The sequence below is a fragment of the Malus sylvestris genome, chromosome 10, assembly GCF_916048215.2.
Source record: "Malus sylvestris chromosome 10, drMalSylv7.2, whole genome shotgun sequence".
Lineage (NCBI taxonomy): Eukaryota > Viridiplantae > Streptophyta > Magnoliopsida > Rosales > Rosaceae > Malus > Malus sylvestris.
The window spans coordinates 4,741,939-4,768,368 of NC_062269.1; the positions used below are offsets into that span (position 1 = coordinate 4,741,939).

General features: G+C 43.7%; 2 protein-coding genes and 2 pseudogenes across 6 annotated transcripts in view; 1 reads left to right on the top strand and 3 right to left on the bottom strand.

Moving 5' to 3' along the window:
* LOC126585049 (uncharacterized) overlaps positions 1-26,430 on the bottom strand; it is a 104,993-nt gene that overhangs the window by 57,123 nt on the left and 21,440 nt on the right. The window lies entirely within an intron of this gene.
* LOC126585058 (probable F-actin-capping protein subunit beta) lies at positions 2,034-4,900 on the top strand (annotated as a pseudogene).
* LOC126586438 (MA3 DOMAIN-CONTAINING TRANSLATION REGULATORY FACTOR 2-like) lies at positions 5,804-11,219 on the bottom strand (annotated as a pseudogene).
* LOC126585056 (MA3 DOMAIN-CONTAINING TRANSLATION REGULATORY FACTOR 3-like) lies at positions 21,540-23,336 on the bottom strand. Of its 5 annotated transcripts, none has more exons than XR_007610276.1 (4): positions 22,985-23,102; positions 22,811-22,859; positions 21,935-22,370; positions 21,691-21,746 (listed from the first exon to the last, which is right to left on the bottom strand). XR_007610276.1 is itself a non-coding variant. In XM_050249450.1 (3 exons), exons 2-3 carry the CDS (start codon positions 22,167-22,169, stop codon positions 21,685-21,687), a joined length of 297 nt encoding a protein of 98 aa, XP_050105407.1. In that variant the 5' UTR covers positions 22,170-22,370; positions 23,110-23,336; the 3' UTR covers positions 21,540-21,684. The 5 variants fall into 5 exon arrangements, 3 of the variants coding, with proteins under 3 accessions (XP_050105407.1, XP_050105405.1, XP_050105406.1); XR_007610277.1 differs by having other exon boundaries at positions 22,743-22,859; XM_050249450.1 differs by lacking the exons at positions 22,811-22,859; positions 22,985-23,102 and adding an exon at positions 23,110-23,336 and having other exon boundaries at positions 21,540-21,746.

The following is a 26,430-nucleotide window of genomic DNA, read 5'->3' on the forward strand; positions in this document are numbered from 1 at the left end:
CTAATAAAACCCTCTTTGTCAACCAAAAGATGATAAAAAGACATATTTGTCTTCTATCACAACAAAAAAAATTAAAGATAGTAACGTAATTTCATAAAACAAAATTTTACTCTTTTTTTTAAACCTCACATAAATCTTATATATTTTTAATACTTATTTATTTTTGTTTTTCAATAATATGTTAAGGTTATGAATAGAGTATGTGAATTCTATATTTATTACTAAAAACTATTGCAAAATAACATGTATTAAACGTGAAAATTTTAAATTTTAAAATACATGCAATTTAACAAATCAATAAAAAAATTGTATAAAAAACAGGGTATTTTTAAAAAACATATACATACATAATTATTAATACATATATTATACGGAAATTTACTAACCATATTGGATTTCCAAATCACACTTTTGTTGAGTGGGTCTGCCATTTGTTGGCGGGATTCTATTCTACTCCAAACGGCTGCCAACAAAATGTTGTAGGAATAATAGCATACGTAACATAAAAGGCTAAAAGCACATGGACAAAGAGTGTACCGAGTGTAGACCTCACAAAAGTCTACTTGGGGCTGCTTTTGCTTCTGAGTCCGATTCCAAAAGCAGATTTCATTTTCAGCACTTAGGATGTGGCCTTTCTACGCCTCTAATTATTGATTGAAACATATTTATAAATTTAATTTAAAAAAATTTATTATCCAAAATTTAATATGTATCAGTTAGTGATTAATCACAGAGAGCCTCAACCCTTTTGAGTGTAGAAGATCCTCTCTTCATGGCATCCTCAACTCTTTTGATGAAAATGTTTTTACCACATTTTCTTTGTTATAATAATAAAAAAAACATCCATGTTTGTATTTACTATTGATTTTCTTTTGATTTACTCAATTGAAATATTGAAAATAAATATGAGTGTACAGAAAACACTTTCCTTCTTTATTGTTATGAAAAAGTTATTCTAACAAAAAAATTAATATTTGAGTTTTATTTTAACTACCTCTAATGCACATACTTTAATAATAAAACTCAAATTTAAGTTTTGAAACCAAAGTTTTCTCTCCAATGAACATTCTTGACTCTAGTTTTATCTCCTCTACTACACATATCCAAATAAATTTTTTTCGTTTTTATAATGATATTCTACATTTTAGAGGAGAGGTATAATCTAAAACTGCATTAATGAAATTCTCTTTGTCAACCAAAAGAGGGTGAAAAGACGTAATTTCACGAAACAAAATTTTGCTGTTTTTTAAACCTCACCAAAATGTAAGTTTATCATCTCTAATTTAAAAATAAAAAATAAAAAACAACATCTCTCCCTTTATCCTTCTCTCCTCACTCCCACGGTCTCTCTCACTATCTTTCTCTCTCCTTCAATTTTAATAACCAAAGTAAAAAATTTCACACACTTTGTGTGTGGGCATAAACTAGTCTACTTTAAGAGGAGGTGAAATTAAACCATACCACATAATGGGTCAGCACTTACTAGGTATCGAATATGAGATTTCTCATTTATAAGTGAAAATGAATGCCTTAAATATAAAACAAATCAACTCAACCGGTCACTAGTTTTGGATCCAAGTATATGAATGTAATGGTATCTTTGATATATACAATGTATTTGGAAGTGTTTTCGAAAAAACTAATAAATGCACTTTTGATGAAAACCAATTCTTAAAAAAATTGCAAGTGAATTCTAGAAAAGTATTTGAAGTGGTTTTTTTGCAAAAAACACATAACTGATGTTTCTTCTAAAATACACTTTTAAGTGTTTCTAAAGCCTAAAGTGCCTCCATTTATTTTTAAAACACGTCCCAACAAATTTATATTTTTTGTTAAAAAAAATGATGAATGTAGCTAAATTACTTAATACTTATTAGCTTCAAAAACAAAAATTTAGATCCAAGAAAAATTTAGCCTAATAATATAACGTAAGAAAGACATTTTAAATTCGAATTGTCAATGAGAAAATTAAAATCAATAATATAGTTACAAATAAGTGTGTGAGTGGGGAGTTCCCGCGAGGGAAACTCGGATCAAACAAAACAAGGCGCCTCTTTTCTTTTTGCTTCTCAGAGTTTATAATACCCGAACAAACAAACAACCCAAAAAGTAAGTAGAGACTCGTGAAACGAAAGAAATCAAAATCCGAATTTCGAACCAGAAAAAAAAAAAAAAAAAAAAAAAAAAGAAAACAAGGGGAAAATGGAAGCAGCGATGGGACTGATGCGTCGGATGCCTCCCAAGCACACTGAGACGGCTCTCTCCGCCCTTCTCTTCCTTCTCCCCCAGCACTCCTCCGATCTCCTCTCTCAAGTCGATCAGCCTCTCCAGGTTCTCCCCTGTTTGTTTTCCGAGAAAATCCATTCCAATCCAATTTTCACTTTCCATTTTCTTTCTCATAGGATTTCATTTTAGTCCCAAAAAAAATAAAATAAAATGTTGTCTTGAAATTCCAATTGTAGTCACTGTGCTGCTCTGATTTCCCGAAATTCAGGTTTTGTGCGATATGGAATACGGGAAGGAGGTCATTTTGTGTGAATATAACAGAGATGCAGACTCTTACAGGTAAAACCCTCAAATCTTTGTCAATTTTGATGGATTGGTGTTGGTTTGTTGATATATTACACTTTAATTGCTACATTTTTTGGGGACATTTTAGAGGTTGCAGAGCTGGCTTTGATTTGTGAATCTGGAATGTTTGGTATATTTTGATTAATTAATTTATTATTTTGTTCATTTTCTGATTTAATTGGTGTGATTAGTGCAATGCATGTATAACTATGTAATCAGTAGTTTTTTTTTCTTCGTATAATCGTTTCTGTTCTGTGAATATGGATTGTTTATAGTGATATGACAGCAGCCTCCCATCTTTAGAGTTGGAGGAAACTTGAAGTTGAAGCAAACGACATCCTCGCCATTTATCGTGACCAGTGAGGTCCTTTACTTACCTCGTACTTCTGTTGTTCTTGGCATTGGTTGAACTTTATAAAACACTTCCAAAATGATTTTTCTTCCATTAGCAAATTTTCGAAAAAAGGAAAAAGGAAAGAATGTGTCGTAAGTATCCTCATGCAATTTATTTTAGCATAGTGGTTCTGTTCTTTGTTTCCTTCTGAAGATTTCATACAGCTTGATTAACCGGTAATTTGGTAGGTACTATGAAGGTGGCATTTCTTCAGTTTATATGTGGTAGGATGATAACGAAGGTTTTGTTGGCTGCTTTTTAATCAAGAAAGGTATACTGCCTGAACTTTCTCCTAGGAGATGCAAAATTCAATTTATGTTCTGTTATATGTATATTTGCTGATTTTTATTTTTTGAGGGGATTCAGATGGCTCCAAGACAGGGCAAGGTCGGAGAGGCTATCTGCAGGAGGGGGCATGGGATGCTATACATGTGGTTGAGGTAAACTCTATTTGTCATGGTAGGAACAATGTACATCTGTGGTGAAGGTGTTCATGTAATCCTGCCACTCTCCCCCCTTTCACACTTCCACTAATTGTCATTCAGGAACTGTTTTTTACATAGGTGGGTCCAGAGGAGGACGGAACAGCTCATTACCGTTTAACCAGCACTGTCATGCTGTCTTTGACTACTGATAATGAGTCATCAGGCACATTCACTTTGTCCGGATCAATTAGACGACAGGTAATCACACTCTATTCTTGTTCAATCAAGGAATTTGATCTTCTGTAAAATTTTGCTTGCGGAAACATTTTTTTGAGACGTACGAACAAGTCGGTTCAGGGAGAAATGGTTTTCCCCTTCGTCACCCATATCTTTTTCTCTGCGCTTCTTTTCTAAAAGTTTCAGTTTTTTTTTTGCATTGTCTGGAAATTTCAAATTATGAGCACCAAATATATCTGGTTGAGTAATTCATCCAAGTGATCTTCTTTATCTGTAAATGTTTTGAGATGGACTGGCATGGTCTAGCATCTAAATGGCTTTTTAGGCTTCAACATTTTAGTGAAAGTTATAGTGAACAACTCCTCTCTCTTTTGATAGTTAAGAGAAAAACTTGATGTACGCCAATGAAAGTGCCGTTAAATCTCTGTGAATCAATTTTTGATTGATTGTGTTATATTGTTGGAGCTGATATGGTTTAAATTAATTGAGCAGAAGATTTGCTGTTTGAATGATCACTCAACATCTGTTTTTCTGTGCTGCCCTGCATGTACTATTTGTATGATATCCTGGGATGGATCAAGTACTCTTTCTTTTTGGCTTTGTAAATGAATATGCACCTCTCAATTCAAGAAGGCCATATTTGTAACATGGAAGAATGATCGAAGAAATGGAGAGCAAGCTGAGAAATTCACTCGATCAGGTACTGTGCTTCCTTACATGCACACTTACGTTTCTACATCCTGCTCTACAGTTCCAACTACACTATATTTTGTCAAGTTATGGAACTAAGAGCCATCCATGACCGCTGAAAGCATTGGGTTACCACGTACTAGATGTCTCACTGGCACTTGAACCACTGTGCAGTTGTGACTAAACAGTAAGGTTTACAAAGGGCTTCGTATATTTATCGTTGGAATTTAAATTGTCATTGATCTGCTTATTGCAGGTTTATTTTGGGAAGACGAAAGAGATGGTTTGTACCTTTACGACCACCATCTGAAGTAGTGATGAGACTGCCTGACAGCTGATGAGGCATATATTCTATGGCCTATCAACAAGGGAGAATACCAGTCACTCACTAGGTGTTGGTTGTCAAACTTAATCGATCCGGGTTCTGCTGTACTTTATGTCATTATCTAGTTTTTGAAATGTTCTTTTGTTTTGAATTGTACCACTTGGCTGGTTTGTGAATCGAAAACGCGTCATGGATTTTGTATTTTCATACTCATTATCAATTGTGTGCTTGAGTTAGTAAAATCATATTAGCCACTAACCTTATGTGCCAAGTTATTTGATATTAAGCAAAATCATATTAGCCCATTAACACTAAACCATGTACAATACGCCAAGCCTACATAGCAAACCCTAGCTAAATCAATCAAGTAGGTTTCTACTGTAACCATACAAAGGCCAACATCATATTAACATTTCCACAAGCACGGCTAGAGAGCTTGGGGCACCGTCTCCGGCTATGGCAATGCAAATTGTTGCTCCCGGAAGAGTTCGAGGTGCTTCTTGTCGAACATTGATGGCTCGTTCTTAAAGCCTTTCGCAGATCGAAAAAGTGGAAGAACGATGAATGATGCCGAACATTGATCCTATTAATGAAACTGTATGGATTATCCATAACATCATGAAGTGACATGGAAGCGGGAGTAGAAATCGAATCAGCAGCCACCACTTTATCATCAGTTTTTCTTGGAATCTTCTTTTTGGCTTTTGATTGTAGTGCAGTATCATCACAGTCGCCGCCAGCAGAAGCAACGACAGTAGCCTTAAACTTTCCCTTCCTCTTTTCCGTGGTCCTATCACGCTTTCGGAGTTGGCAGCTCATCACCATCATTGCCGACAGCAGACATGGATAGTCTTTGAGGCTGTATTCATACATAATCCAGGAACCATCTTGCCAAGAAGTCGATTCTCGCTGCTCTTGTAGTCAAATCTTTTGGCATGGCCCAAAATAACGATGTTTCCCTCCGTCGTCGTCGCCCAAATCTCTTCCTTCTCTTCTCTTTCTAAGAATGGTCAATTTCTGGAATCTTGAAATATAACCGGATGAGTAATTCATTCATGTGATGGCAATCTGTAAATGTTTCGTAACGGGGAAGTATATCTCTTGTTTTTTGTTGCAAATACTACTGTTTGAAATCTCTGTGAATCAGTTTTTGGCTGTGTGTTTTAATTAAGGACAATATTTATTTGTTGTTTGAATGATCACCCTGCCCTGCATGGACTATTTGTCTCACATCCTGGGCTTGAATTGAGTTGGTTTGTACTGTGTCTCGTCATTTTTTATTTTTTGAAAAACAATTAAATTAAGTTTGGTGGCCGGAACATCGTTGTTGCTGCTGCAGCAGTTGTTGTTGTTGGTGTTATTAGCGGAGGAAGTGGTCTGCTGATCCGGTTCCTTGTCGGCAGCTAAGTCCTTGCTCTGCTTGCTCCTTCAGCTTCAGTACTGCAATCTGATAAATTAAAGCCATCAAGTGACTCAGAGTACTTGTTTTTCACTTGCTTTTCTATCACAATTTCTACCTTCGTTTCTCCAATAACTCAACAAATACATAATTGTATACGTATAACCTCATTTTCTATGAGACGCTTCTCTTCTTTCAGCTGTTTTTCCTGTTCAGAATTAGAGCCATGCATAATACACCAAATTCAAATCAAAACTCTGTCCAAATCACTCCTCTAGCAAAATCCAAAGTCTCTCATTCTTCTTTTCCATAATCGTCACCAGAGCTTTTTTGACAACCTCAATAACAACAACAACAACAACAACAACAAAGCCTTTTCCCACTAAATGGGGTCGGCTATATGAATCCTAGAACGCCATTGCGCTCGGTTTTGTGTCATGTCCTCCGTAGTACTCTAGGTTTTTTGACAACCTCATGGTTGAAAAATGGCATGCCTAACTCCTTCATGCAGCGGCAAGCCTCTCTTGCATCCCCTCCAGACTCGAACTCTTCTAGCAACTTCCCAATCTTGTCCTTCACATCCTCAACTGCCCATCCAGGTCTGCCACCCCCACCCCAACACCTTAATATCCGCTACCCAGAAAGCCGAGCCTTTAGCAATGACTTCACCATTTTAAGAACTCTGTTCCCAATCGACTCTGGTGCCAAGCAGTGTCTTCCAATCTCTTCCAGGTGTTGTGGGGCTAGAACTTCGTCCACCACAGATCTAGCGAGAAACACAGCAAGATCTTCGACAACTACTGGATTATCCAGAGCTGTGTCATCTGCATATTCTATCAACATTACAAACCCATTTACTACATCTTCAGCTGGAAAACACAAGGATGATAGTAAGACGGATGTCATTTCCTTCTCTATGTTCTTCCGATCCATTGCTAGAGTTATCAATCTTTTAACAAATATAACATTCAGCTCAAGTGAACAAGTACTATTCTCAGACTCTAGACAACTGTTTACTTCTGACATATCTCCAGATAAGAAGAACTCTTGAATAATAGATGAGCCTTCGTCTTGAAAACTCTAGCAACACTATCTTCTAATGATCGCTTTTCTGGTTGCAGAGAGAGTGGTTTCAAAGATGAAGCACACAACCAGCCCTCTGATGCTGCCTTGGAGATCATTGACTACAATATACCTCGTGCATTTGGTATTGGTATGTCGAGTGATAAGTTGTCAACATAGTCAATCACGCTGCCGAAGCCTTTTGATACTTGACTTGAGTTTATTAAACCTTCTTCAACAGCTTCATTCAGCAAATCTAGTAGCTGGCCTTCAGCTTGACGCCTCTCCATTGCCATTACTAGAGCTCGTTTAACTATTTCATGGTGAAAAAAGGGAACTTTCAAATCCTTGATGCATCTGCACGCCTCTTTCTTGTCACCACTCACTACATACTCTGTCAACAAATCATTTATCTTAGCTTTGACATCCTCCAGAGTCATTTTCTTGCTACCTCCCTATTGGGGCTGCTAAGTAGCCCTTTTCAGCTCTTTTCAATACTTTAATCCCTTTTGAATCTTTAGGTAAATAGTTCATTTGTTTCTTCAAGAATGCAGGAGGAAGTATGCCATCAACCACATCTCGGGCAATGAACAGTGCAAGAACATCAACTGTATCAGGTATGTCTACAATGAAGTCATCCGCCGATTCTACCAATTTGCAGAACCCCTTGTAAACTTGTCGGGGGTCAATGTAGTCAGCATATAGTCCAGATAAAAGAACAGCAGCCATTTCTTTTTCTTTGTCATGCCTATCCATCGCCTTAGAGACAAGCTTCTTTACAAAATAGTAGCTATAGGTAGGCCTATCAAGCTCTCTAAGTTCATTTGCAGTTGAGGTAATGTCATCAGTAGCAAAGTATTCCTCCACTATTATTGTAGCTTTCTTTTTGTACTCCTGTTGACCCTAGAAACTACCAAGCCTACGTGGCGCGCAGGCCGAGTAATTAATGAGCTAACTACGTCCTTCGGTGAATGCGGGGCGTGCCAACTCGTCGGCCGAGCTCGGCCGAGGAGTAAATTTGTTGATGTTGCGTTGGGTCGCGCTACTGACTTCTGCGTCTTGCGATTGCGGCCGAGAAAGGAACACGTCTCGGCCTCTTGGGCTCTCGAACCTGAAGACAAGGTTACTATTCTTACGAAGTTCAATATCAAATTCGGCTTTCAATGTGCCGAATGTAATAACTGTAACACCTCACTTCGCCGAGAAGGCTGATGAGAGGACCTCGACCAATAAGGATTTAGAAACCCTTCTCGGCTGAGACTTGGATAAGTAATCAATCATTCTCGCCGCAGTGCTGTTGATGCCAACGGAAGATACTGCGAGACCGACTGATTCTACGGTGACAAAGCTATCTATGTCGACTTAAGATATCACCGGTTGCTTCCACAATGCTGTTGATGCCAACGGAAGATGTGTCAGCGAAAAAGGAAAAAGAAAAATCACAAGTTGTGAGAGTTTGCGCAGGGCAATTTTGTATTGATTTGCAGGGGCCTTGAAGGATGTGAAACCTCTTCTATTTATAGCAATGGCTCCCCCCAAGGTCGAGTTAAAAACCTACTCGGACTAGGTTTTCTTCCCCTGATCAGCATCAACTCGACCAGTCCTACCTTCACTAGGACTGTGAACCTAGTCCCTAACTGAACCGGATTCACTTCCGGGTCCTGCCGAGACTCCTTATTGCATTAGGATTCGACCTCTTGCGTTATGACCTAGCCGACCTAGGTTTGGAGGCCCACGTACTGAACGATCCATGGTATTCTTGTCGCAAGGCCTTCCGGGCCGAGAATGACCCTACACTCGGCCTAAACTGTTATTTTGGGCCTAAACATTGCCCCCTCGCTTCTGAGGTCCTCGGCCTGAATTCTTTGGCCGAGTTTCGGCCTTGAAGAAGCGAATCTACCACCCAGAACCCTAATGCCCGAGTTCCAAGGCGCATTTATTGAACATGATTGCACGATCTTGATCCTGCTAACCAAACTCGCCACGTGGCGTCCTTTAATACGGCCAACTCCAATGATGACGTCCAAGGCATGCGGCTGCCTGAACCGTCAACATTATGACCACTACCTCAAACCGCGAGCCACTTCCTCAGTTCGTGAGCCCACTTGTCATCGTGCAGGCGTCGAAACGTCTTCCGCCATTAATTTCACCGTCACACGCAATCGTGCGCCCCCAACATCTGAAACCTTCGGTCTTCTCAACTGCATTTCCCAAATGTTCATCATGATCAACGATTCTTTCGGTCGATTTTGCCCCTTTGTTTTGAATTTCAAACGATTACCCTTCCTGCCAAAAGCCTATAAATACTGAAAATCTCTCATTCGCACTTTACGCTCCCAAAACTTTCTGAAAAACTCTTGCTCTTAATCTCCAGCACCTTTCTTTTTCAAGTCTTCGTTTTCAAATCCCTAACCCAGAAAATCCTTTTACGCCGTGCCTCATTCTTACAATGGCGTCCTTCATCTCCAAGCTTTCCAGGGAGTGTGACCAGTATCAGAAGATTCTTGATCGGAGCTCGATCAAGACTATACGTTTTGAAAATGACATGAGCACTCAGCACCAAATCCTGGGTCCTCTCTTCAAGGCTGCAATCCCACCGACCATCACCGGCCTTCTCCAGGAGCACTGCCTAACACCCTTGCTCCAAGGGTTTGAATGGTTGCGATGGGATGCGGCGAAACCCCAAGGCTCCTGGCCCTCGACGACCACAACCTGGGCAGCCTGGGTTGTTCGAATGGAACGACTCTTCGGCGAGCAATGGAAGGCCCTCGGCATCTACGACGCCATCCTCCTCTCGTCCATGGAAATCGTCTTCGACAAGGAGCTTCTCCTAGCCGCTCTGTGCTTCTGGTGCTCGGCCACCAACACAATGGTTCTTCCTCTTGGTCCCATTGGTCCCACCATCCTGGATATCACTGCCATTCTGGGGACTTCGGCAACCGGGATCCCTGTCGACGCGACCCTCTCTGGGCACCCGTCGAATATCGATCTGAAGACGCTTTTCGACCGTCGAGCCTTCGAGACCCTGAACCGTGACGGTCACATCCTGTCGAAGGAAGACATTCAAAAGCTCCACAAGAACTTATGTAATTACAACACACTCTATCTTCACTTCGCCGGCCGAGGAGAAGAGGACCTGCGAGAGGGAGAGCATGAAGCCTTCCTCTTCTATTGGTACAACAAATACATTTGTTGTACCAAGTCAAACAAGTGTTTGGTCGAGAACATGCCGGTAGCCGAAGCCCTGGCTAGTGGACACGTCCTGGCACTGAGTTCCAACATTTTCGCTCAACTTTTCCGTTGCCTGGCCGAGGCGACCCTCCACAAGGTCGACCCACACCAGAATGGTCCCCTCTGGGTCTTCCAACTCTGGTTGCAAGTATACTTCGCCTCCTTTTGGCCGGCCATAGCTGACTTCTCACCAACGGAGGCTCTTGGACCTCAGCAGGCTTCCCGACCAACACCTCCTCATCAAGCCGAAGAAGTATTTCGGTACCTCTTCGCTCTCGATGACTTCTCCAACGACGAGTTCCTGATATGTCGTCGTTGAGACTATCCTTCCTCCATCAGGCTGCCTACCTCTACGTGGGGCGCGGATGAGGACGCCGATCTTCGCCAGACCTGGGGGTCGTTTGTGCTTGCTCGCGACCTCCCTCTCGGTTGCGATGGGAAACGGTCGGGTTGGGAAGTATATCATCCGAACTTCCTTGCCCGACAACTCGGCTATCTTCAGGGCTGCCCCGTCCCCCTTCTCACCTCCCGAACAGTCCTAAGCCGTGGACGTGAACCTCGTTCCTCAGAGAAGGAATGTAAAACTGCCGCGAGGGAGTTCCAAGAGTACTGCCAAAAATTCCGCCTTCGACTGGCCACCCCAAAAACCCATTGCACTGACACCTTTGGTGAGTGGTGGGAAAATTACACCCAGGAGTTCTTTGGTACGCCGGTCGAAGATGTGCTGAGCAGACTCTTCGGTGACCGACCTAAGAAGACCTCGGCCCCCCATACTCAAGGTACCTGTTCAATTTTCCTCTTTTCCTTCAACCTTGCATATTGATTTGTCTTTATCTTCTTAGGTAGTCGGCCCTTGAGAAAAACGGAGGCAGTTGCCGCTGCCATGGCCGAGAAAAAATCGGTCGTGGCCAAAAAGGACAACCCTGCTGGTCGGGCCGTGCTGATCAAACGGCCTCGCCAAGGGGCCGAGCCGGCTGTCGAGCCTTCCCCGCCTGCCAAGCGGGTCAAAAAACTGGCGAAGAAAGGTACACGGGAGATCCACGTCATCTCTAGTCACACTACAGGGACGACGACTCCCAGTGCTTCCCTGTCTCCAGCCGCCGGCCAACCCTTGGTCGAGAAACAGCTGGCTTCGGTCACAAAGACAGCCCAGGTGCGGCCTGTCTCTGTGGCCGGCGCACCAGTCGTACCTCCTTCCGTCGAGAAGGCACCTGTCCCACAACAGGCGGTCTCTACGACCGAGGGAACCTCCCCAAAAAAACCAAAGCCCTCGGTCTTCGTTCTAGAAGAGAGTGAGGGGAGCGACGAAGTCCCGCTAGCACACCGTCCTCATCTTCGCCGACAACCTCCTCTAGTGTCTAAGACGGCGGTTCAAGCCGGCCCTTCCACGGCTGATCGCGGCAAGCGTCCGGTCGAGGAACCAATGGTGGTGGCTGAACCCCTTGCTCCCTTTCAGGAACAGGGTGTTCCTGCCTCCGAAGTGGCTGTCCCGGTCGGCCCTTCCACAGCCGACCTGGCAAACGACTGGTCGAGGAACCCGAGGCAACGGTGGAATCGCCCGTTCATCCTCAAGACCAGGGCTTCCACATTCCTCCGCAAGAGGCTACTTCGGCCTTCGTAAGTATCTTCTTACGTCTTTCCTTGATTGCTTTTCTACTTTAGAATTCTAAACAAGGACAATACTAATGTCAGGTGCCCTTACATTCTTTTCACCGCCAATTCTACGCGCCGAAAGGCGTTATCTATATTTCTTGGCCGCCTCAGTGGCCATCAAACGTAGATAACCTCCATCGGCCGCGTGAATTGAGAAGCAATCTGAGACACTGGGCTCGGCCATTGAGTTCTTTAGGTTCGAGCAACGATCCTAGGGATATGGCCGAGGTCTCCTCTCGGCAGGTTAAAAAACGAAACCTTCTTGCTATTCTTGTCATGACTTCCTTTAAGCCTAACCTTGTTTGTACGTGCAGGCTTCGTGGGATGTCGAATTCAAAGCCCTCCTCTCCAGCACAACTCCAGAGTCCGGTCCTTCGGCCACTCTGACTGAAGCTGCCGATCTAAACGCTTTAACCCAGCTGCGAGAAGTTCTGTCGCTCTCCGCGTCGCAAGTGCTAGAGCGCAATGGTCTTGATCGGCTTGGCGTATGTCTGAACGATCTTGGGGCCGACGGTCGCCTAAGTGGAGAGGCCATCGTTCGGGCGTCGTCTGCCTTGGAGCAGGTTCGGGAGACATTTAGTGTCTTCCAGACCGCTCTAAAGGCCGAACAGGATCTACAGGCTGCCACGGCCGTTCAAGACACTCTCCGCCCGAAAATCGATGATCTGAGGGCAAAAGGAGAAGTACTAGCCGAGCTCGACCGTCAGATGGCCGAACTGGCAAAACGTCGGTCAGCCATTGCTTGCAAGCTTGCTAAAGACTTTGAGTCGGGTGGAAAGGATTGCCTCACTGAGTACGCGGCTACAACAAAGCGGGTCGAGCGGTTGAAGCTGGATAAGAAGAATCGGCAAGCTGAAATGATCATGGTCGACGTGCGGTGGTTGGAGTTAAAGGCCCTGCTCAGCACTCTTCTACCTTCTTCCCCTTGAATGTACTTAGTTTTAACCTGACTAACTTAGCTTGTACTTGCTCATCAATCTTAATGAAATAAATTTGTTTATTCTCGCATTTCCCATGTGACCGGATAGTATTTCTTTAAAAACTTCCCATTGATCGGTAATCTGTGAACTACACCAGTTCGGTCTTTAAGATGATACGCCCCTTTTCCTTATACTTTATGCACAATGAACGGCCCTTCCCAATTCGGCGACCACTTGCCGAACCTAGGATCTTTTAGTCCTACGGGCAACACCGTTTGCCACACTAATTCACCCTCGCCGAATGTTTTCTGTCGCACCTTTTGATTATAAGCTCGCTCGGCAATCTGTTTTTGTGCCACCAATAAGTTATAAGCGTCAAGTCGCGCTTCTTCCAAATCTTCTATTTCCTGTCTCATGGACTGATTATATTCGGCGCTAAACAAACTACTTTGTTCAATTAATCGCAACGAGTTTATGCTCAACTCGACTGGTAGCACTGCATCGTGTCCGTAGGTTAATGCGTACGGGGTTGTCGCAGTCGCCGACCGGGGCGACGTTCGGTATGCCCATAATGCCTCGTTCAACTTCAAATGCCACATGCCAGGCCTTTCTTTTATTATTTTTTCGAGGATGCCGATCAACACTTTATTACTTGCCTCGGCCTGCCCATTCGCCTGTGGATAATACGGTGTGGACTGTTCCAACCGAATTTTCAAATTTGCCGTGTATTCTTTAAACCTTTCGGCTGTGAAGATTGTTCCATTGTCGGTTATGATCGTTTCCGGTACCCCGAACCGGGTCACAATGTGTTCCTCCACGAAGTCGCAAACCTCTTTAGATGTTAACTTGGCGTATGATTTTGCTTCGACCCACTTAGTAAAGTAATCAGTTGCGACTATTATCCATGCATGTTTAGCAGCTCCAGAAGTCGGCGTGATTTTGCCGATTACGTCCATGGCCCATCCTCTAAACGGCCATGGTTTAATGACCGAATGTAACGATTCGGCCGGGACCCTTTGTATTGGCCCGTGGATTTGGCACTGTACACATCCTCTTGCAAACTCGATACAATCCTTTAGTATCCTTGGCCAAAAATAGCCGTGCCGTCGAAGTAACCATCGCATTTTCCGTCCGGATTGATGAGCTCCGCAAACCCCTTCATGAACTTCTGAGATCGCCCGAGCACCCTCTTGGGGGCCGAGGCATAGCAGTAGTAATCCATCCTCCCCTTTTCGATATAACTCGTTTTGGTACGTGACATAGTTCGTGGCGTGAACTCGTGTCTTGCGACTATGTTTTCCATTGGGATTGTCAAGGTACTGCATAATGGGTTTTCTCCAATCATCTGGTATTGCCTCGACGGTGCAAACCTCTATAGTATCTTGTCGGTCTAACAACGAAGGTAAAGACATGACTCGAGTGCGTATTACATCGTCGCGCCGGAGGATTTGCTGGTTGACCAAGGCCGGGTATAATTGTCGTAGCACCAGTATTTCTCGGCCTAGCTTGCCCCCCAGGAGTTGTGCGCCAAAGGCAATTTGAGCCAACTCATCTGCGTCGGTATTATGGATCCGGGAAACATGCTCGAACGTAATACCGTCAAAGGACTCGGCCAAATAGCTGGCAACCATGTGGTAGGGTGCCAGGGTACAACTCATGCAGCGAAAAGATCCATTAAGTTGGTTGATCACAAGTTCAGAGTCACCGAGGACGAGGGCACGGGTGGCCCACAAGTCATGAAGGAGGCTAAGGCCGATGATTAAGGCTTCATATTCGGCCTGATTATTGGTGCAGTCAAAATCTAACTTAAGCGAAAAATACCAACGATCATGATTAGGAGATTGAATGACAACTCCAACGCCGGCCGAGGATGAAGTACTGGACCCGTCAAAATACATCGTCCAATAGTTGTCGCGTGCTTCAACCAGGACGATTTCGACCTCGGTGTCCCCAAAACCATAGGGGGAAGGATGGTGAGCCAGGAAATCGGCCAATGCTTGGCCTTTGACAGCTTTCTGAGGCACGTATTGTAGGCTAAACTCGGACAACGCCATCGTCCACTTCCCAATTCTCCCTTTTACGATCGACCGGGTAAGCATGTACCGGATGACGTCGGTCTGGGCAATGACTTGTGTGACCGACGGAAGCATGTAATGCCGGAGTTTGGAGGCGGCGAAGAACACGGCAAGACAGAGCTTCTCCACGGCGGAATAATTGATCTCCGGTGGATTAAGATTTCGACTGAGGTAAAAAATAGCCTGCTCTCGCCCGGCATCATTGTCTTGGGCAAGGAGGCAGCCGATGGACTCTTCAGCCGCCGAAATATATAGTTTGAGGGGTTTACCGCGCCGAGGTGGAACAAGAATAGGCGACATTGTGAGGGAGACTTTGATTTGTGTGAATGCCGCCTGATGCTCGGTAGTCCACGCAAATGTATCTGAGTCCTTAAGTTTCAAAAGCGTGGAAAACACTTTCATTTTTCCTGCCGAGTTAGCTATAAATCGGCGGAGAAAATTTATCTTGCCGAGTAAGGACTGCAGCTGTTTCTTCGTAGTCGGTGGTGGAGCACTGATGATTGCACGTGCCTTATTCTCATCGACTTCAATCCCACGATGATGTACGAGGAAACCAAGAAAATTCCCGGCCGATACACCGAAGGCACACTTGGCAGGGTTCATCTTGAGGTTGTGCTAACGCATGCGGAGGAAAGCCTGTCGGAAATCGTCCAGATGTGTCCGTCGGCGTTTAGATTTGACGACAACATCGTCGATGTAAACTTCGACGATGGTGCCAATTAAATCATGGAAGATGGTGTTCATCGCCCGTTGGTACGTGGTGCCAGCATTCTTGAGGCCGAATGGCATGACAACCCATTCGTAAGTGCCGAGTGCCCCCGGGCAACGGAAAGCAGTTTTGTGCATATCGGCTTCGGTAATAAATATTTGGTTGTACCCGGCATGTCCATCCATAAAGGATAAGATCGCGTGATTTTCCGCGGCATCGATTAACAGATCTGAAATCGGCATTGTATACTCATCTTTGGGAGTTGCCAGATTCAGATTTCGAAAATCAGTGCAGATGCGCAGTGCACCATTTTTCTTTAATACAGGAACGATATTCGCCAACCATTCGACATATCGAGCTGTCCGAACGAATCCGGCTTTCAAAAGCCGAACTAATTCGTCCTTGATACTGAGTTGTACTTCGGTCGAGAATCGACGAGGTGGCTGACGGAAAGGTTTAAATCCAGGCTTAATACGTAATTCATGCTCGACCAGAGTACGATCTAGGCCGGGCATTTCATGATAACTCCAAGCAAAACAATCTTTGAATTCCGTAAGCAAGGTACGAAACTCGTCTTTCATTCGTTGGGGAAGTAAAGCACTAATAAACAAAAGCCGTGGGTCATCGGCCGTCCCAACATTAATCTCTTCTAAAGGGTCCTTAACTAGGGGCCGATGATCTTCGAGCTCGGCCGGGGCGGCTCGAATTTTATCAAAAGGTAATACAGGCCCATTATCTCCCTCAGCAAGGAACTCGACGAGGTTGACGCCCGAATTTGGTTGTTTAGATATCGTATACCAATGGGCCAGCAGTCGTTCCATAGTAGATGAAACCGCGGCCCGGCGTGTTTCCCGATCGGTGTCAAACATCGGCTTCGGGGAGGAAGTTGGCTAATCCGAGTCTCGCCGAATCCTGCTGGACAGTCTCGGCGCCAACCTCGATAGCTTTCTGAACGGAAATCCGAGTCGGCCGTCCCTCTTCATTGAAGCCTTGCAAAGTAATGTAACCGACGTGATCGTCATAATACCGTGCTTGGATCATGTTAGCTTCGAAGGGCTGGCTATCGGCCGGATGAACAGTGACCGATTTGCCGTCCCAAAAGACGAGCACTTGGTACAATGAGGAAGGAATACAGCTGGTTTGATGAATCCAATCTCGGCCGAGCAATGCATTATACTCGGTTTTGGAATCAACCACGAAAAAGGCGGTCATGTGGGTGCGACCGGCAATATTCACAGTTAACGGAAGTACACCTTTGGTGTGGGATTTGTCGCCGACAAAACTACTCATTGTGATTCCTGACGGAATAAGTTCGTCATTTGAACGGCGTAAGGCCTTCATGATGTTCAGAGGCATGATATTGACGGTAGCTCCACAATCGACAAAAACTTTAGAAACTGGATATCCCTCGATGTGAGCCGTCACATATAATGGCTTTAAATGGTGAAGCTTGGCCGATGATGAACGAGGGAACAATTCGGCCAAAGCGGCCTTTAGACTATCATCTTTTGTTGTTGACTCGCCTTCAGCAATCGATACAAAATCAACATGGCCGGGTTCCTCGGCAACCACATCTCCATCGAGGAAATTTGGTTGAGCCGTGCTTGATTGAAAATCGGCGGGTAACACATGGACCATACTGATTTCCATATTATCCAGGACTGACGGGCCCATCTGGTCAAGACCCTCCTCGTTCGGTTGGTCGGCGACTACGGACTCAGTTGTCGTCAGAGTCGGACAACGAGACTCTTCTGTCCCTTCTTCAATGACGTCACTCGACGGAGCTGCTTCGGCGACTTGTTGGTTCTGCATGCCCGCCTCAGGTAAGGTTGAGATTGACAATGTACTTGGGGTCAGAACCTGAACCTGCTCCTGGTAGTGTAGCCGAGCATCCCTAGTGTCGAGATAAGCATCCAGACGAGCAATACGTGCGATTTCATCGGTCGTAAGGCCGAAGAGAGAAACCGTCGAAAATACTTCAAAGTGATATCGTAAATACTGAAGGTCATTCAGCAAGAAAGGAAGGTCGGCTGCATGGATATCGGTGTACGGGTCGACTTCAAATCCAAGGACACGAGCTTCTCGTATGTGCTGGAACCTTGCTTTCAATCCTGGATCTGAGGTCTTCTGGATGATCCGCTCAGCATCCGGACAAGTCAAGACTAGATCAATGGTGTCCTGGCATGCCTTCGGCAAACCATACAGATCGTTGGCCGAATGTTTCTTATGAAATTCTCGCATATACTCCAAAGACTCCCCAAGGAACGGGGGATGCAAATTCCGTCGAATTTTGACCAAAGGTTCTTGTATAGCCGGCGGGGATAATTTGTTTTCGGCCTCTTGCCTGAAATGTTCAAGGCGTGCCTTCATCTCCCCTGGTCGAATGAGAAGTTTGATCCGTTTATCAGCTTCTTCAAACATGGTCTCGACATCTTGATCGACCAGCCGTTTCCCCTGAGCCAACTCTGTCATAATTGCTGGAGGTGGTCGCTCATCATCAGTGGCAGCTGTGTCCTTCGGCCGCCACTTAGGGGCCGAAGTTTCTTGGGCTGCTCGTCGGCGAGCCATGCAATCTATCCGTTGATGCCGGCGTTTCTGAGATTTGGACAACGCAGTGTAGACACCCTTCGAAGAATGGTATGTATACCAACGCTGATCTCTAGGCTCGGGAGGCTTGAAGGTCTTTTGGCTCCGCAATGATTCTGAACTGCTAGAATTACGCTTATAGTAATCATCGTCATAGAATGAAGCATCAAAATCGAGGCGCCGCCTGACCGGGGGTGTCTCTTCCATCCGTACTTTAGGACCGAGCCTCTCAAAAACCCCGTGATGTTGGCCTTCATTGGTCACCTTTTGCCGAGTTGCGGCCACAGGTTGCGAAGAGGGCTTCTCCTCTGGTTCACTGTCGACCTTCGCTCTACATTTCCTGCACAAAATCGCCGTCCCACTGTCTTCATCCGTGCTATAATCCATCATAGGTTTGACAATAGCGGGCCCCGTTAAAACCGTAGGTGGTTTGTTTGAACGAAAATCGGCCATGAACCGTGGCCGAACATTCTGATTCCGCGGGCGTTGCGTCTCGACCACTTCGGCCTTGCCTTTCCCTTTGTCCTTGGGTAGGTACGCGTCGACCATATTTACTGTTGCCGTGGGGAACGGATCAGTATCAACACTCATCCTCTTCTCGGGAAACTTCAGTTTGCCATTATCAATCCAGCTTTGGACGTTATCGCGAAATACGACGCAATTGTTTGTCGTGTGTTTGCTCGAATTGTGGTATTTGCAATACACCTTTCCTTTAAGCTCTTCGGCCTTAGGAATGTTATGACCAGGCCGAAGCTTAATGATTCTTGCTGATAACAGTTGGTAAAAAATTACGTCAGCCTTGGTAATATCAAAAGTATAAACCTTTGACAGTTTCGATGTTCCTTCAGTGGCCGAGCGACTTTTGGCTTCTCTAGAATCAACCTGAGTCAATGCCTTGCAAACGTATGGCTTATCTATCACTATCTCAGCCGCGTCCACACTAACACATTCATCTTCGGTTGATGCATAATTGACAGTAGGGTTCTTGTAAATCGTTCCCCGAGTTGGAGTCTTCGAAGTCTTTTCCTCGCGGAGCAAATAATCATACTGCTCGACATGTTGGGCTAATTCGTACATATCTCGAAAATTTACCCCCAAGAATTTCTTTTTGTATTCGACGTCAAGGCCGTTCAAAGCAAGCCTGACAAATTCGACTTCGGGTAAAGGCACTCGGCACCAATTCCTAGCTGATTTGAACCTGGTAAGATAATCCATTGGTGACTCATCAGATGCTTGAGCCATCCGTGCTAATGAAGAGACTGACATCTCCATCCCCGGCCGATAAAACTGCTCGTGGAACTTCTCGACCAACTCCTCCCAGTTTTGGACGGAATTAGGAGGGAGATTGATGTACCAGGCAAATGCCGAGCCGGTCAATGAAAAATTGAACAGCCGTAACTTGTGGAAATCACTATTAACATCTCCGCATTGCGCGGTGAAACGAGCCACGTGCTCTAACGAAGACAGGGACGATTCACCGGCAAAAAGACTAAAATCTGGGATCTTGAAACCCTTCGGGTATCCAAACGTTTCCACGTAAGCTGGGTACGGATGAATAAACTTGGGAAACTTCGGCCCTTTCTTCATGGCCGAGTCGATCATCCACTGAACTTCGGTCATATCAACAGGTGTTGCTTCGATCCTCTGGTCAGTTCCGTCTGACCTACTATTCGACCCCCCTCATTTTTCCAAGTTAATTGGTTTGAGCGGAGCAGGAATAGGCTCGGCCGGTACAATCGGTACCGGGTTGTTTCCTGGTGGACAATGTCGGAGAAGATCGAAAGGCCTGCTGCCACCAACTTTACTAACCAGCATTTCGAGTAGCCTGGTTTGTCGATCATTGGAACTGAGTATCGCGTCATGCAGCTTGTCAATGCCTCGGCTGAACGTCTGCTCGACTGACCGAGACTGCTCGTCTAGTCGCTTTCGAAGAAACGACCTCGTTGGTGGGTCAGATCCTTCACCACCATCCTCGTCACACTCCTCTACTATCCCTTCATTGAGAACGCATGTGTTTCTGTTAGGGATTTCTAAACCACGGGGTTGACCACCGAGATTAACTTCTCTCTCTCGGCGAGTCGCACTCGTGGACTCAGGTGTCGTAGTGCTAACGGGATTCTGCGCCTGTGGCACACTCTGTCCTATGCTCTGACTCGGCAAATCGGCTGTCGACTTTCCCATAGCTGTTTTCTTTTTTACCGATCGTGTTTCAATTGGCATGAACTTCGTAGTTTAGCACTGGGTCCTACTGGGCGTGCCAAAATGTTGACCCTAGAAACTACCAAGCCTACATGGCGCGCAGGCCGAGTAATTAATGAGCTAACTACGTCCTTCGGTGAATGCGGGGCGTGCCAACTCGTCGGCCGAGCTCGGCCGAGGAGTAAATTTGTTGATGTTGCGTTGGGTCGCGCTACTGACTTCTGCGTCTTGCGATTACGGCCGAGAAAGGAACACGTCTCGGCCTCTTGGGCTCTCGAACCTGAAGACAAGGTTACTATTCTTACGAAGTTCAATATCAAATTCGGCTTTCAATGTGCCGAATGTAATAACTGTAACACCTCACTTCGCCAAGAAGGCTGATGAGAGGACCTCGACCAATAAGGATTTAGAAACCCTTCTCGGCCGAGACTTGGATAAGTAATCAATCGTTCTCGCCGCAGTGCTGTTGATGCCAACGGAAGATACTGCGAGACCGACTGATTCTACGGTGACAGAGCTATCTATGCCGACTTAAGATATCACTGGTTGCTTCCACAGTGCTGTTGATGCCAACGGAAGATGTGTCAGCGAAAAAGGAAAAAGAAAAGTCACAAGTTGTGAGAGTTTGCGCAGGGCAATTTTGTATTGATTTGCAGGGGCCTTGAAGGATGTGCAACCTCTTCTATTTATAGCAATGGCTCCCCCCAAGGTCGAGTTAAAAACCTACTCGGACTAGGTTTTCTTCCCCTGATCAGCATCAACTCGACCAGTCCTACCTTCACTAGGATTGTGAACCTAGTCCCTAACTGAACCGGATTCACTTCCGGGTCCTGCCGAGACTCCTTATTGCACTAGGATTCGACCTCTTGCGTTATGACCTAGCCGACCTAGGTTTGGAGGCCCACGTACTGAACGATCCATGGTATTCTTGTCGCAAGGCCTTCCGGGCCGAGAATGACCCTACACTCGGCCTAAACTGTTATTTTGGGCCCAAACAACTCCTCAAAATCAACCCTCTTTTCTTGCATCGGAATTTTCACATTCCTGCAACCACGTAATTGGTAAACACGGTGAAAATAAGTCAATTAATATTGAACATGGCAAATAAACTGAACATTTTTCATATCAAGATCCAAAAAGAGTTGAATATGAAGGTGTGAGTTGTTCAGTTACTTGCCTCACCGCTATTGAAGTTTGGGTCATTCGGGTCAGCAGTAACTGTCATCTGTATCAATTATCCCTCCCCAGGTGCCTTTACCCCCAGAACCACCTGCATAATGATAATCTTCATAAAATTAAGAGTAAAAACCTAATTTTGAATTGTGATAATCAGATAACAATATATAGCTACGACATTGTCTAAAATGCCATTCCCTAGTACCTCATGCTAGCAATTATATAATGCGAAAGACTGCCTTCAACCTGAATCCATGAGAAAATTTCGAAAGTGTAGTTTACCCTTTTTAGGATGCCCATCAACTGCAGAATGTGAATGTCTATCATGCTTGAGTGGACTTCCTTTTCCATGTTTCCCCTGAATCTTTGGAGACTTTCGGGACTTTGAAGATTTAGGGGACTTTGGGGACCTTGGAGAAATGGGCAATGGAGACGCAGATAATGGATCTGCACTTTCTGAAGCAGATCGGTGAAACTCCCGATGCTCCTTTGATGCAATCCCATCACTGAAGTCCATTCTACTTATCTTTTGAACTCAGGCCTTCTCACTCAATAGTTTCCAAGAGGCAACATATAATTCCTCCAGTTTGTGATGGGTAAAACCGAATAAATTGCAAGCTCTCTGCTGTGATCACCAGCACCAATTCCCCAATATGTTTACTATGTAGTTAATCTATTATTTCTACGGAGAACGCCTCAATTAAGAATCAATTAGAGCCTGTTTCACAAGAAGAATAAAACAATTCCATTGTCAATAATACTACGACAATCTTTAGCAATCGCTCCGTACCTAACCAAATCGACTTCATACACAGACAAAGCTCAGGTGATAAATGAATGTGTGACAGAATAATGAGAATAAGATATAGGATGAGTTCAATCACTTAGCCAAGCATTCATCAACGCAATTACACGATATTTATACAAGACGTCCCTATGATACTTGATGCACAAGAAACCTAGAAGTGCGTGAAATCTATACATCTCGGAGTGCACGACATGTTTACATACAATACACAAGATTCACCATTGGGGTAAGACATGTTTACAGAATATGTTCCTAATACGCAGCAGAACACGAAAACATTACCCAGGAGGCCCTAACTTTTGTACACAATTAAATGAATTTTCCTGAGAAAATTTTACATTCAACATCACCTCACTTTCTTCCTACCAATGCCATGTTGGGAAAGAAGAAAATGCAGGTCTGCAACAAATTCAAGAAACACACAATTATATAAATATTTGGAACTTGTAACAAAAATAATCAGAAATTAAAGAGCAATCAGGCAAACACATAAGATATATGAGCAAAAACTAAAGAATTATAACCATGATCAGAAATCGAAATCGAAATCAAAATCAAGAGGCAGTATGCTTGTCCTTGGGGATTGATCGATGAAGTGGAAGAAGTGGGGTGGGAGGTTTGAGAGCAGACAATGTCAAGAGGCGGTTACCAAAATTGTAGGGCGTTGAAAGCCGTTGGCATTCAACGCGAAACTGGAGGAAATGTCCGTCTCATCCAACGGCTCACAGCACCTCTCCTTGCTTTCTGCCTTTTGAAACAGAAATAAAGGTAAAGGGACAGGGAGAGCCATGCGAGGGAGAGATGGGGTCCGAATTCTTTACTGCTACGATATGCCGGAATAACGGGCGGGGTGCTTCTACTTCTACATGCACCCAATATTCTTTTACTAGCCTATGAGAATGACTTATATTTCACGGATACATAATTACGGTAGTATCTTAACAAATATCCTCAATTTAATGGTTGAGTTTAGATTTTTAGGCTTGTGACCAAACAAATTGGGTTGGATTAACTTTACGTACAAATCTATTAGAAAGCTTGATAATGACTTTCATATTCTTACTCAGACTCCAATCATGCTTTCTGTTTTTAGTTAATTTTAACTAAAAATACTAGAAAACCATTGTAGAGGCTCCCTAAAAAATTTGTACTTTAACCAACTTTGGACTTCAATAAGATATAATAAATATGAACAAATAAAAATAGAGATAATCTTTTCTTTTGACTCTTTTAACTTATAATTAATTTTATTTAAAAAGCTAAAAATTGTAATTAATGCCTTCTCACTCTCTAGACTTAGGAGCTCCTACCTATTTTGTTATTTTATTTTTATGAGCACGACAGGTCCGCCTTGGACAGATGTTAGAAGCACTGTTGGATTTGCTTTAGTTTTGTCCTTAAAACTAAATTAAACATTTTTGTGACCAAATCCAATATAAGTGAGAGGTATCAAATTCGATTTTCATAAATGGCAAATTCGATATCAATTTAATAGTTCACTTCTAGATCAAACCCATGAGATTAAAAATAGTTTGATTAAGCCATTTTCAACCTTCCGATAGTTTTTAGCTCACCTTGTAGTTTGTAGTTTTACTTAGATTTAGTTCGTGCGAAGATTTCTCCCGAGAGGGATCCTTGGCTCTCCCCACAGCTCCCCAAGGGTTTGACACTTTGGATACATAGTCGGGCTCTTACTTGTCGATGTGCTACAAGAAGAGGACAAAGTTAGTTTTGAAAGGTGCCTTTGTGGGGCCTTAGGTGTAGGCCTTGAGGCTCGCAATCAAAACTAACTAAGTGCTAGGCGTGCCACTGCTATCTCAGTATAACAGATGTAGAACAAGTGTGTTTTATTTGATTACTTGCGCCCCAAGTTATTCGGACTTCTTGTTATCAAAAGATTGTCGTAGATGAGTTAAGTTCATATTAAGTTCTTTTTCTTGCCTTGTGACCAAGGACTTTTAGTTCATAGTCTTATATGTTCGTATGAAGGTAGATCAAAGTGCTCTAAGCCATTTACTTGGTTCTTGGTTGGTTTTAACAATGATATATCCATTAAACTAACCATATCCAACTACAAATGACGTTCTCGAAGTAGGAAAACTAATGGATATAACTTGAATACATACTGGAGAACGCATTAATTAATATATCTACAAATGTAAGTACAAACACAAGGAAGTCGAGCAAGATTTCACCTTGTCTATCAAGGTTGAACCTCTTGCATGCACTTCTCTATGAGTTTATGAAGGTTTGTATGCTGGAAAGGGATGGATAGTAAACAAGTTTACAGGAGGGGATCGATACTACGCCACAGAGGGAGGTAGTAGAGCTTTTAAACTGGAGAAAGATAGGCTTTCTAAGGAGATCTAAACAAGAAATAGCTTGTTGCTAAAAAGATCTGAGATCTGGGTTGATTACAGCTTATGGATGCAAATCTGGCTTGAGAGTAGAGTTTGTATATTTGTTTGTTTGATTGGTTGAGTGTCTTTGTCTCGAGGGCCTCTTCTTTCTTTTATATAAATTAGCCCGACTGATGTGACCTTGCTCTTGCCCAAAAGCATTTGGAGGGTAGTGACTCATCATCCTTTTACTTGTATTGCCACTAAAAAGTGTTTTTTGGCTGATTGTGAGTTAGTCTCCATCAATTAACATTTAAATCATAGACACATGGTCTATGCATTAATGGGAAGGCGCCAAATTTGTCTTTGGGCCTGGTTCTAGGTTTCGAGCAAGTCTTCTTTTAATTGGCACCCTTGGGCTTTCTCACACTTGCACCCCAATATTCAAATATTAACCTAAACAGATTTCACTATAGTATCGGTTTTGCTTAATTTTGTCCTGCAATATTTTTACTACTACACTTATTACATTAGATATTTTTAGGTGTATCTGAAACGTAAGGTGGTATACCACGTATTACAATATAAAGATAGAAATATTGAAAAATATACCATAAAAGTATGACGTATCAACCCTATCATCCACTTAGACGAACTGCAATGGGAGATGCTAAATCCCAAATTTTAGTATTTGACAACCAAATCCTCCCCCAACCCAAAATTTTCTTGCCCGTACGCTATAATTGATAAACGACCGAATACTATCCCCGGTCTTCTCCATACCAGGCTCCATCACCACCCACCCATCTCTCTCTCTCTGTCTCTCTCTCTGGGAAGTAGAAGCGAACCACCAAGACCAGTCGGTCGACCATGTCCATGAAGTCGCGGACGGAGACCCCATCACCAACCTACAGTCCCTGGTCGACTCCCTCAACCATAGAGTTTAGGTACTATCTCTCCCTCTCTCTCTCGCTCTCTCTTTCCATTTATGAGTGAGAAATTGAACTTATCATTATTAGTTCCATTTCAGTAAACAAGAGTAGGAGCTGGAGGAAAGGAAAGAAGAATCAGAGAAAATTAGGAGTGACAATCTTGAGCACGGCATGATAATTTGGCTTTGACCAAATGCAAAGTTACTAAGTAGGTTGACCATTACTTTGCACAAACCTAGTGTCAAGGACGAATGTATTGATTCTGAGTGGACGTAACTTTGTTACTTTTATGTTATGGTATTTATATGAACCTCGCTGTCTAAGATAATGTAGATTGTTAGTTAATGAAGAATCGGAAATGATAGATTTGGCCTATAAATAATAGGAACTTAGTCTTTTAAGTTTCTAGATCACCATACATGTCTGCCAACTCAATTACAAGAGTTAGTGTGTCGAGTCATTTGACATGATTAATCAAATTCGGGATGAACACAAATTGATATGGCATGACACAAACTCGGCGCTCCCAAGTAAAGTGAGGAATAGAGAGCTGGAAATTTTGAAATGAAGATCAATTGTGTGAAGAATAGTGCTAACCGAGTAACCGTGCACGAAGATGTTGATATAAGGTTTTCTGGTCGAGTGACTGTCGAAAGCATTTTTCAGATTCTTTAAGTATAAGGTGACTGATTGTTTAGT

Bases quoted from the DNA above. Each gene is read 5' to 3' on its own strand.
- LOC126585056 (XM_050249450.1), bottom strand. From the start codon at position 22,169: ATGGACTTCAGTGATGGGATTGCATCAAAGGAGCATCGGGAGTTTCAC. The intron at 21,747-21,934 runs GTAAACTACACT...ATCATTATGCAG, and splicing joins TGATGGGCATCCTAAAAAGG to GTGGTTCTGGGGGTAAAGGC.